Here is a 17,072-nt window from a genome sequence, read left to right as displayed (position 1 = left end):
AGGTGTCGACTATCTCGATGAAGAGTATCGGATGTTGATCTGCGGGCCCTCGGGCTCTGGAAAAACAAACACGCTCATGTACATGTTGAGAGAACCGTTGGTCGTCTACGATCAGATTTACATTTATTCGCCCAATCATCACCAAGAGCTCATCCAAGATTTTCAAAAAATTATGCATAAACTCTCGCAAAAAGTTAGGTATCCTATATTACATCTTATGAACCCTGATGAGATACCCGACACAACAGAGTATCCCGCCGACATTAGGAAAGTTGTGATTTTCGATGACCTGATTACGGCACCAAAAGAGACCCAGAGTAAGATCCTCAAACACTTTATTGATGGGCGACATCACAACATTTCTCCAATCTATCTCAGCCAGTCTTATCACAAGACCCCTGTAGACATCCGATTGAACTGCTCTCATATGATCGTCTATACCCCTCCAACTAATCGTCATCGCAAACTGATCGCCGATGAGAATTGTTTCGATGTAGATCTCTTCTCGAAATTAAGGCCCTTCGATTTTCTTTTCCTCGATAAGATAAAAGAGACATGCATGAAAAACTTCGATGAGAAGATTCAATGATTTTTTTTCATTGAAACTTTCTAACACTTTCTCAAAAAGAGATGAAGAGTTATTGTGTGAAACAGCGAAAACAGACAGAGTCTGTTCCAGGAAGCGAAAGGGAAGAGGTCGCGAAAAATGGGCGACTCATGATTAAATCGAAATGTGCCGAGTGTGGCATTACTAAAGTAACTTTCAGCGGTAAAAAAAAAGGCGGGGCGCTCTTTGATGATGTAGGAAGGACCAGCACTTCGCTGGGTGAGATGGCTTTGAAGGGGATTGCTAACATGGCTCAGCAAGGTCTAGCGAAAGCTGTAAAATCGGATTATGCGAAGAGCAAGTTCAAAAAGACGGCAAACAAGTATCTCGATCAAGCTCTCGATTCTTTTGTTAACGATATGAGTAGAAAGATCAGTGGAGGAAGTGCGTATAATGCTTATGATATCAATCAAGTGTCGATGTATGCCCCTGAGGGGGTATTTGACCCGACACACCCTCTTTATCAAGGAGGATCCTTCGATATCCACAAAGCTATCGGAAAACTTCCCAAACCCAAATCCGGTTGGACTCTTCCAGGTCACAAGTGTACTGGACCCTACAACGATCTAGATAAGCAGTTGAGGTTTAACCCAAAGACAGGTGAGATTCTTGAAATCTATGACCCACCAACAGGCCCAAGTGACGCTGTTGCAATGCAACATGACGTTGATTACAGCGTTTGCGCGAGCAAGTCAAACCCGAAAGAGTGCAAGAATGCGGCGGATCGGAAGATGGTAAAAGCTCTCGATGCGATCCCATACTCTCAGAGACAATGGGGGCACTACCTTGCGAGAAACGTCATCAACACCAAACAGAAGCTCGGTTTGGGTTTGGGAGGGAAAAAAAAGTCGAAGTGAAAGCCGAACCCCAGGGGTGGCAAGAAGAATTAGCGAATGAGCTGCATAAACCCATAAAGAGAAACTTTCCCAAACGACGCGTTATTGTTAACGGTATCGATGACACTTGGTGCTCTGACTTGGTGGAGATGCAGAAGTTTGCAAAGTGGAACAAGGGTTATCGTTATCTGTTGATGGTGTTGGATATTTTCAGCAAATACGGTTGGATTGTACCGTTGAAAAATAAAAATGGTGAGAGTGTTGCGGAGGGATTCAAAAAGATTTTCGCTGAAGGGAGAAAGCCAAAGAGATTGTGGACGGATAAAGGATCAGAGTATTACAATACTCATGTCAAAGATCTATTGAAAGCTAACGGTGTTGAGTTGTACTCGACAGAGAATGAAGAAAAATCTTCTGTGTGTGAGAGATGGAATCGTACGATCAAAACGAAAATGTGGAAGCAATTCACAATTCAAAACAACACGGTCTATCTCGACATTCTCCCGAAGATTGTAGAGAAGTACAACAATACAAAACACAGATCGATTGGTATGACACCTGTTGAGGCATCCAAAAAGAAGAATGAAAATGCTGTCTATTTGAAACTGTACGGTGAAGAGCTGAGCGAAATGCGGGAAAAACCTAAGTTTGCGGTCGGTGATCGTGTTCGTATTTCAAAATACAAGCGAAAGCTCTTCGATAAGGGGTACACACCGAATTGGTCTGAAGAGATCTTTGTAGTTGATGAGATACAGTATTCCAAACCCATCACTTATAAGTTGAAGGATCTACTCGGTGAAGAGATCAAAGGCTCTTTTTACGAACAGGAGATGTTGAAAGCGAAGCAATCAGACCTTTTCAGAATTGAGAAGGTCATTCGAAAAATTAAAGGAAAGGCTCTCGTAAAGTGGAGCGGCTATCCTGAGAAATTCAATTCGTGGATTGATGAAAGTGATCTTCAGAAGTTATGAAAAAAATCTTAAAAAAATGTTTAATATATAACAAGATAACAAGATGGATGATAACAAGAAAGATGAGCTTGACACTCTTACAAGGTGTGAGTTAATAGAAAAGATAAAAGTAATGAAAATGTCGGAATCTTTGTTAATTCAAAATGTACGCATTCTCAGGAAAGAACTGCAGTTGGATCCTCACCTACCGCTCCTGTCGGAAGTGTGGAAAGATGTAAGCGAACTTCGGAAAAAATGAAAAATGGGTTTAAAAAAAATGTTTGTATTAAATAAGTTAATAAGATGGATGAGCTTGACACTCTTTCAATGCGTGCGTTAATGCAAAAGGCAAAAGAAATGGGATTGAAACGAACTTATTTACTTGACAAAGAAGGGATAATCGCTCTCATCAGAAATCCGCCTGAGATGGATCTTCTCGAGACTCTGTTGAGAAGCGAACTCCTTGAAAAGGTAAAAAAGATGGGATTTCGTGGATATACCAAGAAGAAGAAAAAAGAATTGATTGAATTGTTAAAAAACCCACAAGACGCGCCACCTTGCCGTGCAAGGTATAATGGTGTGAATAGAAGGGTGATATTATCGCCTGCAGATTCAAATAAAACTGAAGATAAACTCGTTTTCCCCACAATCAGCGCCGCCTCAAAACATTTCAATGTAAACCCTGGAAAGTTTGGAATGAAGCTGAAATTGCGTAATGAAAGTACGAGAAACTTTATTGAACTTAATGGAGAGAAATTCGCTCTCCGTTTCGAAGCTTACAGTGTGAAAGAAAAGTGTGAAGAAGAGGCCTGAGGCCTAAAGCGTAAGTTTTCATGACTTGGAACGAGTGATGAAGATATATAGATAAAACCAAATATGAAGCCAAAAACAAATATTGAAGATAGAAAACTAACCAACCAAAACTACTCGCGGCTACTCAAAGTATTGAGAAATCCGTCGAGACCTCAAACTCAGTAGCACTACTAGCACTAACGCTAGTACTAGCATTGCTACTACTAATAGTAAAAACTGTTTTTAAATCGAAAAAAATGGGTTTAAAAAGAAAAATATTAACTTTGAATATATACAAGTTCATCATGAATAGAATTACAGTCGCACGACTTAATCGGATGGTAAATAAAAATATCCGTCCCGGCCATCGAAAAATCGTGTTCACGTTACCTAACGTTAATCAACCAAGACCACGATTCAGCGGCGGTGCTGCTGCAGTGGGTTCAGAGGGAGGGCCTCTGCTCGACCTTCCAATTCCGCAACAGATCAACAGATCTGGGGCTGAGAGCGCGGGACGATCTGTTGATCTGCTCAACGCCCCGATTCCTCAACATGAGATACCTAAAGGAGATATATTAAAACCATCAAAACCGAGACCAACACCACCACCGAAACTTGAGAAAAAGATAGATAAGGCTGTTGAAGCTGGAAAGAGAAAAGTAGAAGATTGGGGGAAATGGCTAAAAGATCAAGTCGAGCGAGAGTCTCTGAACTCTGCGCCGAGAGTTGTTGATGACGCTTTGAAATCATTCAAAGACCATATCAACGAATTATACAAAAATAGTGACCAGTACCGATTCAAACTTGTTGAGGCTATGTCCTCTCTGCGGGGATTCGCAAAAATGTACACGATTGATGGTGTGGGAGGTTTTTCACCCTTAGATTTTCTCAAGGCTGTAAAATCAACCGTAATCAACTTTCTTTTGACGCAGAAGAATTTGAAGGTGAAGTTCGTTTTGAGGTGTAATATGGGAAAGACGAACATTGCAACCGGTGAGACTGTAGAACAGGTTGCGTCTTTTACTTCTTCACAAAAGATTGTCTTTGAACAGACCGATCGGGAAGAACTCTACCGGAGGTGCGTGAGGAAGATGATGGAGAGCTTAGCTACGTTTACGCGAAACGGGAGCGGTTGGGTTGTCAACTCTGTTGACGGACTTGATTTGCACACGGTGAAATACTCTCCTTTGAAAGGATCATCATACATTGAGCTTCCAAAACATCTTGCAAACAAGAAGGCTATCATCAATATGAAGAATAAAGACGAAGAGTGTTTCAAATGGTGTGTCACAAGAGCTTTGAATCCTGTGGAGAGGAGGGATCAAGAGCGTATCTCAAAGATTTTGAGAATGTAAGCAACTCATCTTGTGTGGGATGGGATTGAGTTTCCGATGCAGGTGAAAGATATTTCCCGTTTCGAGAAGATGAATGCCGGTCTTGGTGTCAACGTTTACATGTACGAAGGTGGGCTTAATCCCTTGAGAGTGAGCGATGTTCAGAACATCAAAACTCATGTCGATCTCCTTCTTATTTGTGAAGGTGAGAAAACGCATTACTGTCTCATCAAGTCTTTGAGTCGACTCATATCGAGTGATTTGTCGAAGAAGAAGGCGAAGAAATACTTATGCCGGAGATGTTTGAATTATTTCGGGTCACAGAAGCTTCTTGACACTCACGATGAGCTTTGTCGAGATCACGATGCCGTACGAGAGAAAATGCCGGAAGAGGGAACTTATCTCTCTTTTAAGAATCACCACAAGAAGATGGACATGCCGTTCGTCATCTATGCAGACTTTGAATCGATCATTAAACCTTTACACACCTGCCAACCCAATCCTGATGAGTGCTACACCGAGAAGAAACAGCAACACATCCCTGTGTCTTTCTGCTACTATGTGAAATGTACGTTTGACGATAAATTTTCGAAACTGTTTGAATACACAGCCAAGTCTGAAGATGAAGATATTGCCCAGATCTTTGTTAACTTTTTGGAAAAAGAGGTCAAGTCTATCTATGAATTCCCTCTTCAAGAGATGAACTTCACAGAGCGCGATGCTGAAATCTTTGAAAACGCGAAAACGTGCTGGATATGCGGGAAAGATTTCAAGATAGAAGGTCTGGAAGAAGTAGAAGGTCTAGAAGAGCTATTAGAAGGGAAAGTTCGCGATCATTGTCACTACACTGGGAGGTTTCGCGGAGCTGCGCATAACAGCTGCAACCTTAGATTTCAGCGTCCTAAATTCACTCCAGTGGTTTTCCACAACTTAGCAAACTATGATTCGCATCTCTTTGTGCGCAATTTAGGTGTTTCAGAAGGTGAGATCAAATGCATCCCCAATAACGAAGAAAAATACATAAGCTTTGCGAAGGATGTTGTGGTCGACAAGTTTTACGATGAAGAGGAACAAAAAGCCGTTGTTGTCAAGAGAGAGTTGCGATTCATTGATAGCTTCAAATTCATGGCTTCTTCTCTTGACAGGCTTGTGGGCAACCTCGCCAGCGACTCTTTTGAGAATACAGGAAGTTATTACCGTGGAGAAAAGCTTAATCTTCTGAAGAGAAAGGGGGTGTATCCCTACGAATATATGGATTCTATCGATAAGCTTGATGAGACTGAACTTCCACCGATTGAAGCTTTCTTCTCTGTTCTCAGTGGTAGCGGTATCTCTGAGGAAGACTATGCTCACGCTCAAAAAGTGTGGAAAACCTTCAAAATGAAAACGTTGCGAGATTATCATGATCTTTACAACCGAAGTGATGTGTTGCTGTTGTGCGATGTGTTTGAAAGTTTTCGAAAGGTTTGTAAAGAAAATTACGACTTGGACCCTTGTTGGTATTTCACCGCGCCTGGTTTGTCTTGGGACGCTTGTCTCAAAAAGACTGGGCTGAAGCTTGAGTTGTTGAGTGACCCAAACATGCTACACTTCTTCGAAAAAGGCATTCGTGGAGGGATTAGTATGATCACGACGAGATATGCATTGGCGAACAATAGTTATATGGGAGAAAAGTTTGACCCCACCCAACCTTCAAAGTTCATCACATATTTGGACATGAACAACCTCTACGGAGCCGCTATGCGGATGCCGCTGCCTACAGGCAACTTCAACTGGGAAGATGAGGAGGCTGATTGGGAGAGTTTCCCCTGCGCTATCGAAGTTGATTTGCCTCCTATCAAACATGAACTGCATGATTATTTCAACGATTACCCCCTCGCCCCAGAGAATATGAAAGTTGACAAAGTGTGCAAGTTAGTGTGCACGTTGGGTGAAAAGAAGAAATACATCGTGCACCATGAAACACTGAAGCTTTACAAATCTCTTGGGATTGAAATAGGGAAGATTCACCGCATCCTTAGGTTCGATGAGAGCCCTTGGATGAGAGGATATATCGATTTGAATACGGACTTACGAGCCCTAGCTCAGAATGACTTCGAGAAAGACTTTTTCAAGCTAATGAACAATTCATGCTTTGGAAAAACGATGGAGAACATTCGGAAACGTGTGGATGTGAGACTTGTAAACTCGGAAGAGAAGGCGAAGAAGTTAGCGAATAAGGTTAACTTCAAACACTGCACCATCTTCTCCGAGAATCTGTGCGCGATTGAGATGAGGAAAACACAAGTTTCCTTCAACAAACCGCTCTATCTCGGAATGAGTATACTCGATCTCAGCAAAACACTCATGTACGACTTTCACTACAATTACATCAAGCCCAAGTATGGAGACAGAGCAAAGCTTTGCTTCACGGACACAGACAGTCTCTGCTATGAGATTCAGACCGATGATTTCTACAAAGATATTTCTTCTGACGTGGACTGTTTGTTTGACATAAGTAACTTTCCGAAAGATCACCCTTCTGGGATACCAATCGGTGTGAACAAGAAAGTTGTGGGGATGATGAAAGATGAGGCTGGGGGGAAGATTATTGAGGAGTTCGTGGGTCTGAGAGAAAAGCTTTACTCCTACAAGATGCTTGAGGGTAAAGAAGAGAAGAAGTGTAAGGGGGTGAAGACAAGTGTCGTGAAACGTACCATCAGCTTCGGTGACTATAAGAAATGTCTATTTGGCGGTGGGCCACAGCTTCGGAAGATGAACACGCTTCGTAGTCGAAAGCATGCGATGTTCATGGAAGAGATCAACAAAGTCGCTCTGAGCGCTGAGGATGATAAGAGAATCATTCTACCGGACGGAGTAAACACATATGCAATAGGGCATTACCGGTCTGAATAAATTATCGTGAACGTACGGTAATTTTAATGTGAACCAAAACCAAAACCAAACCAAACCAAACCAAACCAAACCTCACATGAAAATTAACGTAAAAACTACATTAATTTATTGAGAGTGAGTTAGAACCAAATACTAAGTACACATTGAGGTTCGATATGATATGCTAACGTGAAACCACGCTAAATTAACGACAAAATACCCCGCGAGTACTAAATTAACGAGAATTCACGTTAATGTTATCGAAAATGCGTCAGAACCCGCCCTACCCCTACTACTAAGACGGGTCCTCCATCAAATTTGTCGGGGAGTTTTACTTCTCGTTCGGACGAATTAACGAAAGGTGCCAAGACTATGTACTTTTCTTCTTTTATTCTCTTCTGGAGAGCTACTACAGCAACGCTTTATGCATCTGATACTCTGTGCATCTAATGCTCTACGCATCCAACTATCATGCGAGAGGTACTAACGCTTTAAACACGAAGGCGCACTATATAAGGAAGTCTTCCCTGGGAAGACCAAGGCTCATTTTTCACTCACCGTTGACGTGTGCGGGTCAAATTTAAATGCTGGTAGACGAACAAAAGAAGTTTATGAGATATCTATTGTTTACTTCCACCAGTGTGGTGGCATGAGGTAATGTGCAAACCACCTACTTCGATCTCAAATTTACCGCCAGAAAGGAAATACAAATCTCAAAAATTCTTGCATTGTGATGAAGACATAAAACAATTTTCAGGAATGCGCCCGCTGTTCACTGCTTTGGAGTAGCTGTAGCTCAAGCTGACTTGACTCTAAGAGTTCTACATCACACGACGGTTGATTGACAAATGGTCCAGTGGGACCTAAGGCTCCTTTTATAGCGCGCCTTCGTGTTTAAGTAGGAAAACCGTAGACGTGTTTGGGTTAGCTGACCGTGAGAGTTTCCACAGTGTATCCGTTTATTTGCAAAAAGGAGGAAACTGGTTGGCCCTCACCGAAGTACTTGGCGAGCACCGAGGAACCAATTAAACGTTAACAGCTGCGCACAAGAATTGCGCACACAAACAGGAACTTCAGTGTGGGTAGAACTCAAGGTCAGCTTTACCAACGCAAATACGATCGTCTGTGAAACTGTCTAATTGTCTAAATGTCTAACACGGTAACAAGGAAATCCGTGAGCTGAGCCAAAAAAAATACATAAATCTACCAAAACAACACGTAGGCGCAACAGGCAAGGATTAACAAAACAAAAGGCTTAACTAGAAAAGTCTCAAAACAACAGCTTTCAATTCACCTCACAACACTATGCTCAGAACTAAATGAACCAGCTCTGCAAAACTCTGCTAATGCTGTCTGCAATATTAAAAGCTATGGTACTGTTTCAAACGAATAATCTGTTAATTTTAAAAGTCTCCGAATCACTATTTTAATTTTTAATATTAACCGCTATAATCGGAAAAATTTAACGTCACCCCTTTGAGAGCAGTAAAGGCACGAGTGGAGGGGGGGATGGGGGGGGGGGGGGACTCGAGAAGTAAAGCAGACTTGTGTAGGCAGTCGAGAGCTTGCAGAAATTCTTGAGAATTCTTACAACTCCCCGGGTGTCTAGATGGGGCTATATTAACACGAATAGAAGGTCTCATTTGCTTTTTTAAGATATTTCTCAGAAAGAAGAGTAAGTGCTTACATGTTCTTCAGCGCCAGTTCGCACAATTCCCTCATGCGGTAACGCAAGCCACTTGCAATTGGTCATTGTCACGCTTTTGAAAAATCAGATTGTTTCTTTGATTGACAACACAGTTCGAGTCTGCTCTCAATTAGCAAAAAGAGATACAGGTTCATAGTTTTTAGCAGTAGCCCTTTTTAAAGATTCTTCAAAGCCTGAGCTAAGATGATATCCAAGTTTTCTCTAGTTATTTTTTATTTTTGTTTTCTCAAAATGCATTTAAATCGAGATCATGCAGTATTTTGATTTTTTTTTTTATGACGAAGTTCGCATGATCCAACTTAAAAACAAACCGCGTTGTTAATTAGAAAACCAGATTCATTTAAGTGGTAAAATTTATATGATCCTTGTTTCTAGTTACAATACATTCGCAAGTTTCATGACGAAATTCTCACCTATAACTTGGGTCATTCCATTACTTCAACATCACCTATTATCAAAATATGCTCATTTCCATCCAGCCAAAGAAATAAATGTTTCAATCTTTTTTAGTTTACTTTTTCCAAGATTTTTTATGACCACTGCAAACGTAAAATAGCAAAATTCAGCTTCTTAAATATTCGAAATTATCAGAAAACATTTCGAGCAGCACACATCTGTTGAGCGATCTAATGAAAGAAATTTGTAAGAAATTGAAATATTCAATTAAGCAAAACTTTCTCAATGGGTCTATTTCAATCAGGACTCGATAAAAAATAAACGAGCTCTTAGACAAAACAACCTGGCTTTTGAGTGTTACTCTGATTTTATCTTAATACCTTAAAGAGCAAAGCAACTTAAAGTGAACCACAATATTGGAAACTAGATTTCGCCGTTCAAATTTTTTAGCAAAATTAAATGGTAAAAAACAATATGGCTACATCTGTTATTAAATTTGCCTACGTCACTCATGTGGTTTAAGATTATGATGCAAATAACGCAAATTTTATCAAAAAAACTTAAAAGAATAACATTATGATTTAACTGCATGACTCAAATACTACAAGCATTAAAAAAAATTCATCACTACGATTTAGCTGCTTGACTCAAACACTTTGGCTATTGTTCCATAATGTTTAACCCTATTGGCGCATTTCTTTTCACGGCCTAAGTTAATAACTACAGGGTAGGAACCAATAGGAAAATAGAGATGTAATTACTGCTGATGACTGTCCTCAATTTATTATCTACTTTATTCGATTTAGCTGAAACCTTCTTTACCATATTAACAGCTTGACATGTTTTTAGCTTTACATTCAAACAAAAAAGAAGAGAATTACGTACACGTGCAAGGAACTGTCATTCTAAAAACTAACTGACAATGATTTTGGTTTGGTCTTTGATTTGTTCATCTTAAGGACTCGGACTGACCCAGGTTTTATTTGTGTAGTACGTTTACTGGCGCGTTGACCATTCAAGTTGGTGTTGCTGAGGGTTAGCAATTGTAAAAGTCCGCGAATATAATCCATGGAACTTCGATAATCGTCGCATGAGCCTTTTCTATCAAAAGCTATTCTTCAGTCAAATTATTGGCTTTAAAATGTATGAAATAAAAAGTTTGCGCAGATATTCTATTCTACTTAAGCTAGATGAGTATGTTCTGTCCTGGGGGGTGTGGATTTTGAGCCATTTTTGGCTTGGAATTGACGTAGATTTTGACCATCGTGGTCTAAATTGCGTATGATGATCCTATTTGTCTTTCTCCAAAGAAATATTAGAGACAGAAAAGTTAACAAATATCATTCCAGTTCAGAAATTTGAGTAAATTTTACTAACTCTTTACTTGAGTTCTGATGCTAAGCTAAAATGCGCTGCAATAAAGATTACTGCCTCATAAACAGGTAACCCCAAAACGACTTTTAAAAGCAACAACTGAAATGGGAGGTGGACTTTCAAGAACAGGTGTGGAAATGATATGTTTGGCTCTGAAATAGAGCCTAGATTTGGAGAGCCCGCGGCGCAGTATTTTTAAGAATTCCCCCATTTCCAACAGAAAAAACCAAACGAAGAATGAAAACCACTAGTTGGTCATCTTCGAAAAAGACATGTTTTCAGCCTAGAGGAAGGGAGTGACATTCTCGTTTATCAACACTTTTCAGACAGAACAACATTGACCGATCCACGATGCTCGTGACCAAACGAAACCTCTGAAACCACTCCCAACTTGATATTCAAAAACCCTCGAGACTTGGCCTCAAAGCAGTTGATTTGCCGGCTTTTTTTTAAGTCAAACAGTGTTATGGAAAAGAAATCTAAGGTCTCTTATTTTATTTTTTTTGTAATTGGTTTTTCTGGCGTCAAATGCCTTAATTGAAAATTTCTTGCGAAATTCATATACCAGGCTATACATGAATTCAATTTGGAGAATTTATACGAGTAGCTTTTTATATTGTTTCCAGGAGCACTTACAATTTAAAACATGGGTATTATTATGTTACACAAACTAGCCTTACACCCAAAACACAGCATACAAAGAGTTTCGAGGACTTAAAAAAATTAGGACTTCTTGATTTAAGTTCGTTTTCTGTAAGTCAGTGTATGTAGTTTTAACAACTGTTTGGCAAATTTATATTCAGTTTCTATACACTTCTTGTGCAAGAACACATTCATTTTCATGGATCTGCATTTGTGGCATAACATGCCTGATTGTGCAGCAGTCTAAGATTGCTTTCATTTGAACTTTGATTAAAAAACCTGCCCCTTGCATACGTCAAAAACAGTTTATTTCAGGTGTACCTAAAAAGTTGATTAGGTGAAGTAAATGGAATAAATCGCAAGACAAATTAAAACACAAAACCTATCGAGTTTTCGAGAAAAATTAGACTGAAAAAAAATTTAGGAAATACCAGTTCGTAAATTGGTGCAGAAAGTAGCTGAGATGAAAAAAGCTACATTCTTATAAGATTCTTAGCAAATCTTGGACACTTACAAGCGTGGTAAGTTGGTTGTGCGAGCATTGAATGAGGCGGTGCGTGCAGTAGGTAATATTGTTCCCTATCAGCACGAAAATCATCTATAAATTCTGAGGCACTCCCGTTTTTATCCACCGCCGCCTATTAGCTACGATAAATATCACACATATAGACATATTTTCAAAGTACTTATTATTTTATTATTGCCCCGTAACCCAATAACAATACTCGCCAGCTTATAACAAATTCAACTCGAAATCGTTTCAGAATGACAACTTCCTTAGGTTTCAAGAATTTTATTCACACTGTTCTTTAACCGAAGATCTGTACGCTAAAAGCTATTTCGTCGGACTTTATGGGAGAAGTATAACGCCAAAAATTTCTTTCATGAAGATACCAATTTTATCTTGCCAAGGAGTGATCTTTGAGAGCGTGACCGATTTCACTCGATAAAGTCTCCTCACTTTCGATCATCTTTGTTACAGAAGACATAATGCGCCCTTATTCTCCACCATCCCTGTGCAAAAGTCTTCAATATTTAATGTAAGGTGAAAAGGAACTGATTAATATTTTTTATCCTGTACTCATGCTATCAACAGATGCCGCAGCCAAAACGCACATAAAGGCAATAGAAAATATCAAAGTTTTGAAGCACTTGTCAGCAGAGGGTCGCTGAAGGACTATCAAAGAGTGTCAGACAGAGTGAAACTAAGTTCATTTAAAAGGTAAATCTAAAATTTAATGAAAAGGACACGTAATTTAATGACGTAAAATAATAACTATTGAAAATTTATTCTAAAGGCATGAATTTGGGAGTTTTTCAACCGCTTTCGTCAAAAAAAGAGGCTTTTTGCCATTTGCACAGGGGCAGAAAAAATATTGTCTCTACTCCAAAACTTAACTTCGCAAAAAATTTATTATTGTACCTGCATTCTCAGGTGCCCGCACGCTTATCTGTCCGAATACGTTTTGTAGACAGTGGAAGGCTTTGAATGAATTCTTTTTATTGTCTTCAATTTATTTGCCTCGACCCAGGATCTCACTTTTCTTCATTCATTCAACTTTTAATCTAAGTTTATTTTTTTTTACCTCTAGTATAGTCTTTCAAAGCGAAAGATCTACGGCGATCATGGGACTTCCTACCACAGGAGAATTCAACTTTGGTCTATTAGTGATAATAGCCCATTTAGCCATTGCGGAAGGTCCTACGGTTTTCAAAGGCAAGCAAAACTTATTTTGACAATCAAAGATCGTCCTGTGAATTACAAACATCCTCACTGAACTATGAGCAATTACTATCAAGATTAAGAATTAATACTTGCCATTTATAACCATTATTGAAAAGACTGAAAAGTGTAACCTTAGAAACGAACACGTACACAATGACTTCAATTTCGTTGTGAGAACACTGAAGAATTATTTTCAAAACCGGCATATTTACATTGTATCAAGGACTTATAAAAACAGCTCATTCGCATTCGATTTCGTGTGCTAAATTTCCTCCGATTCGATGAAGTATTGTGAGTTGCAAGACGATCGAAAATAAAAAACGTTGTTTTAGAGTGCCTTCCAAAGGATCTCAGTATTTTTGGTGGCTCGTCCGACCAACCATGGTCACTCGAGCTGTTAAAATGAGGAAGTTTTTCTTTAAGTCGGAAGGGAGGGGAGGGGAGGGAAGGTAGACAATGGAATAGACAGGAGGGGGTGAAGAGTTCTGGTATTTTGCTTCACTGTAAAGGAACACTCGGTAATTCGGTAATCCGGCGATTCTCTGCAAGGTACTATGATAAAGTTCGGATATAACGAGCGCTGACATTGGTTGAAAGAGCATGCTCTATCAGATTACATAACGCGGAGCTGGGCCTGAGCAATCCGGCTCGCCATCTGCCAATTTGGAAGTGGACTCAGGAAACTGAGGGACAAATACTTGACTACGTCTCGTGTTTCTCCCTACACTTCTTTAGTGCTCTAGCCGTTTTCTGCGCGCTTTACAACAGAACAACACACAGTCAAGGCTTCACTATTTGTTAATTTCAATGAGCTCACTGGGTGCAACGTGATCAAATACATATCTCGCCGTTTTCGCTAATCTTGTCAATGATTTTTATACAGGACTGAATCTTTTGCTTCTACTGACCAGCAGTTAACGAAAGACCTACGACATCTACTGATGAATTACGATTCTCGAATCAGGCCAAATTACATAGGTAAACGTGTGTCTTTAGCCGTGTTCTACTTGTTCAGTTTCTGTTAATCAATCTAAGCCTGCTTTGCCTACATTCCATTAAGAGCCAAGTACCCTGGCCTAATACAATAGTCGGTAGACTCCAAATCTGAGTGAAGAGGTCGTTAGATTCAAGCTATATTGGTGGTTACTTAGTTGTGATCTTCATAAGATAGTCTAAACGTTTCACAGGTAGTACCAACAATCTGCAACAAATTAGAATTTCATATAGAAGAGGAAGAAATGCCCGTACTCGGTCAACGCAAAGAGAAACTAAAGAAATTCCCTTTTAAAAGATAACAGAATTTCAAAGCCTACAGCAAAATGTAACCCTGATCGTCTTATTCAAACGGAAGATTAGATTTGAAAAATACCAACATCTATGTCACTCACAAACGGTTCAGACAAGGCAGTGCCGAGGAAAGGTTCAAACAGTCTTTTTCCGCTCGCGTAAACATGGTTTTACATATCTTTCGAAAGAGTAGACACCGGTAATGAAGACACGCAAATGACCATGACTCAGTTACAACCTAATAAGCCTTTGTTGTTTTACTGCAGGTCACCCCGTCGAAATCCATGTTGATTTCTCAGTGGCATCCTTTGGAAACATCAGAGAAGTGGACATGGTAAGTATGCAGTCAGTAACATTTTCTGGTATGAAGCGATTTACTATAGTACCAGAACATCTACCTGTCTTTTCAGTATATTTTTACCTCTTAGAATTCTCAGATTAATTTTTGAGGGTATTTCAAAGGAGAATTATTCTCCATCAAGAAGTATAAATTAAGCAAAGGGAGGCACTGACCGCTTTTCTATTTTTTTTTTTTTTCAAGGGTAATCTCACGTTTTGAAAATCGACCTCAAATTTGAGGTGTGATAACTCTGGCCACATACAAGCCACAAAACCCTATTTCTTCGTAGTAAAAGTTTGAAGAGAGGTAATGATAAATAAAAATTAAAAATAAAAAACAGGAAAAAGATAAGAGATGGCCATGTGGGAAGGTGTTACAGGAGACGTAGGGTTTCTTTAAGAATTCGCTATGTGAATACAATTTTAATAATATTTTTTTTAAACGCCAGATGTGTCTACGAGCTTATTGATGAGTGAACAGTTTCAAAGTCCAAAAGCACGGACCAAAAAAATTAAAAATCTATATGATTTTAAATTTCTCTCGACACATCCGTCTAGCACTGGTGGTTCAGTGGTAAAATTCTCACCTGCCACGCGGGAGGCCTGGGCTCAATTCCCGGCCAGTGCATAAGTTTTGAAATTTTAGTCAGAAAGCTTTACTGCGGTCGAGAATTAGGCTTCTGTTTTCCGAAAAGTTTGTAATTTCGGCCGTTGAATGATCAATGCCGAGGAGTTCGGAGCTACACACCTTTCCAGAAAACCTTTGTAGGTCATAATAAAAGACCTGTCATATTACATATTAAACAACCGCTGTCCAGCTTTTTCCAAGTTTTCCAAACAGGTTTTTTCACTGTTTACATAGATTGGTAACAAACCACAACAAAGCTTCGAGACCTCACTGTTACTCTAGCCGTAGGCGCTTCCCTTAAAACTTAAACTCGAAGGCACGCTATATAAGGAAGTCTTCCCTGGGAAGACCTGGGCTCATTTGTCCCTCACTGTTGACGTGTACGGGTCAAATTTAAATGCTGGTAGAGGAACAAAAGGAGCTAATGAGATATCTATTGTTTACTTCCACCAGCATGGTGGCATAAGGTAACGTATGAACCACCTACTTCGAGCTCAAATTTACCACCACAAATAAAGACAGTTTCCATTGGAGAAAGAAAATACAAATCTCAAAAATTCTTGTGTTGTGATGAAGACATAAAACAATTTTGAGGAATGCGCCTGTTGGGGATAGCACAAAACTTCGACGCGTTATCCGTAATATTCCTTTAATTTTCGACCATCACAATTGATAGTATGAACATATCAAGAGAAATCGGTTACCTAACGGTGAAAAACTGGGAAAGAAAACAAACAAAAGGACGAATAAACAAATGAATACCTGGAAACAAGCGTTAAATCGAAATCCTACTCACATTTTGTGCGAACCAAACAAAAAAAGGAAGAGTTTCCAGCCGCAAGAGCTCGTCGATAAGAACACGTGTTAGTAGCTACAGTCCAAAAAACATGTGACTAAACTGTACCTCGTGTATATGTACCGAAACGTAACGCAACAAGAAAAACAAGAACAGAGGAAAAACGTCACGGACTGAAGGGTCCCAGGGTAGGTCTCCAAGACCCGTCCAAGACTCCAATGCCCTCTTGGTGCGTTTTCATCAACCAATAAGACCAGAGCATTTGGTTTTAAATTGGGCAGGGCTTTGCGCCATTTTCCTCGAATTTGCAGGGTTGGCAGGTATTCCCGTAGCCATCGCTTCCAAAACAGGTCTGCCAGGAATTGGACTTGCTTCCATTTCCTCCGGTAGTTATCAGCCTTTTCGAACGCGCCTGGAGGTAGGCAGATGGACTTTCTTTGCATCAGAAAATGCGCAGGAGTGAGCGGCTGCAAGTCGTTTGGGTCATCTGAGTTGGCAGTGAGTGCTCGGCCATTCAGCACTCGTTCGACTTCCGTGAAGAGAGTTTCAAGAACTGGTTCTGTCACTACTTGAGTCCTGACTATTGCCTTTAGAACGGTCTTGGTACTGCGCACCATCCGCTCCCAGATCCCTGACATGCTAGAAGCGGTAGGGGGCTGAAAGACCCATTTGCAACCTCTCTGCAGCAATTCCCGATCAATCTGTTGTTGGTTCCACGACTTAAGCGCTTCTCTGAGTTCCCTTTCAGCTCCGACGAAATTTGAGCCTCGGTCGCATCTTAGT

At 40.0% G+C, this 17,072-nt stretch overlaps 2 protein-coding genes, 1 long non-coding RNA gene and 1 other non-coding gene across 4 annotated transcripts; all 4 read left to right on the top strand.

Moving 5' to 3' along the window:
- Positions 1–4,609: 4,609 nt before the first annotated feature.
- On the top strand, positions 4,610–6,794 carry LOC148718372 (uncharacterized). Its single transcript, XM_088741535.1, has 2 exons — positions 4,610–6,726; positions 6,773–6,794. Exons 1-2 carry the CDS (start codon positions 4,610–4,612, stop codon positions 6,792–6,794), a joined length of 2,139 nt encoding a protein of 712 aa, XP_088597661.1.
- Positions 6,795–6,835: 41 nt separating this feature from the next.
- On the top strand, positions 6,836–7,414 carry LOC148718371 (uncharacterized). The gene has a single exon (XM_088741534.1). It carries the CDS (start codon positions 6,836–6,838, stop codon positions 7,412–7,414), a length of 579 nt encoding a protein of 192 aa, XP_088597660.1.
- Positions 7,415–12,315: 4,901 nt separating this feature from the next.
- On the top strand, positions 12,316–15,221 carry LOC148718370 (uncharacterized). Its single transcript, XR_015993604.1, has 4 exons — positions 12,316–12,735; positions 13,106–13,230; positions 14,123–14,217; positions 14,793–15,221. It is a non-coding gene; the product is annotated as an uncharacterized LOC148718370 (long non-coding RNA).
- Positions 15,222–15,422: 201 nt separating this feature from the next.
- Positions 15,423–15,493, top strand: Trnag-gcc (transfer RNA glycine (anticodon GCC)). Its single transcript has one exon. It is a non-coding gene; the product is annotated as a tRNA-Gly (tRNA).
- The last annotated feature ends 1,579 nt before the right edge of the window (positions 15,494–17,072 follow it).

The sequence above is a fragment of the Stylophora pistillata genome, chromosome 12 (genome assembly GCF_964205215.1).
Source record: "Stylophora pistillata chromosome 12, jaStyPist1.2, whole genome shotgun sequence".
NCBI lineage: Eukaryota > Metazoa > Cnidaria > Anthozoa > Scleractinia > Pocilloporidae > Stylophora > Stylophora pistillata.
The sequence above is the reverse complement of the archived record's forward strand: the minus strand, read 5'-3'. Positions and strand labels throughout refer to the sequence as shown.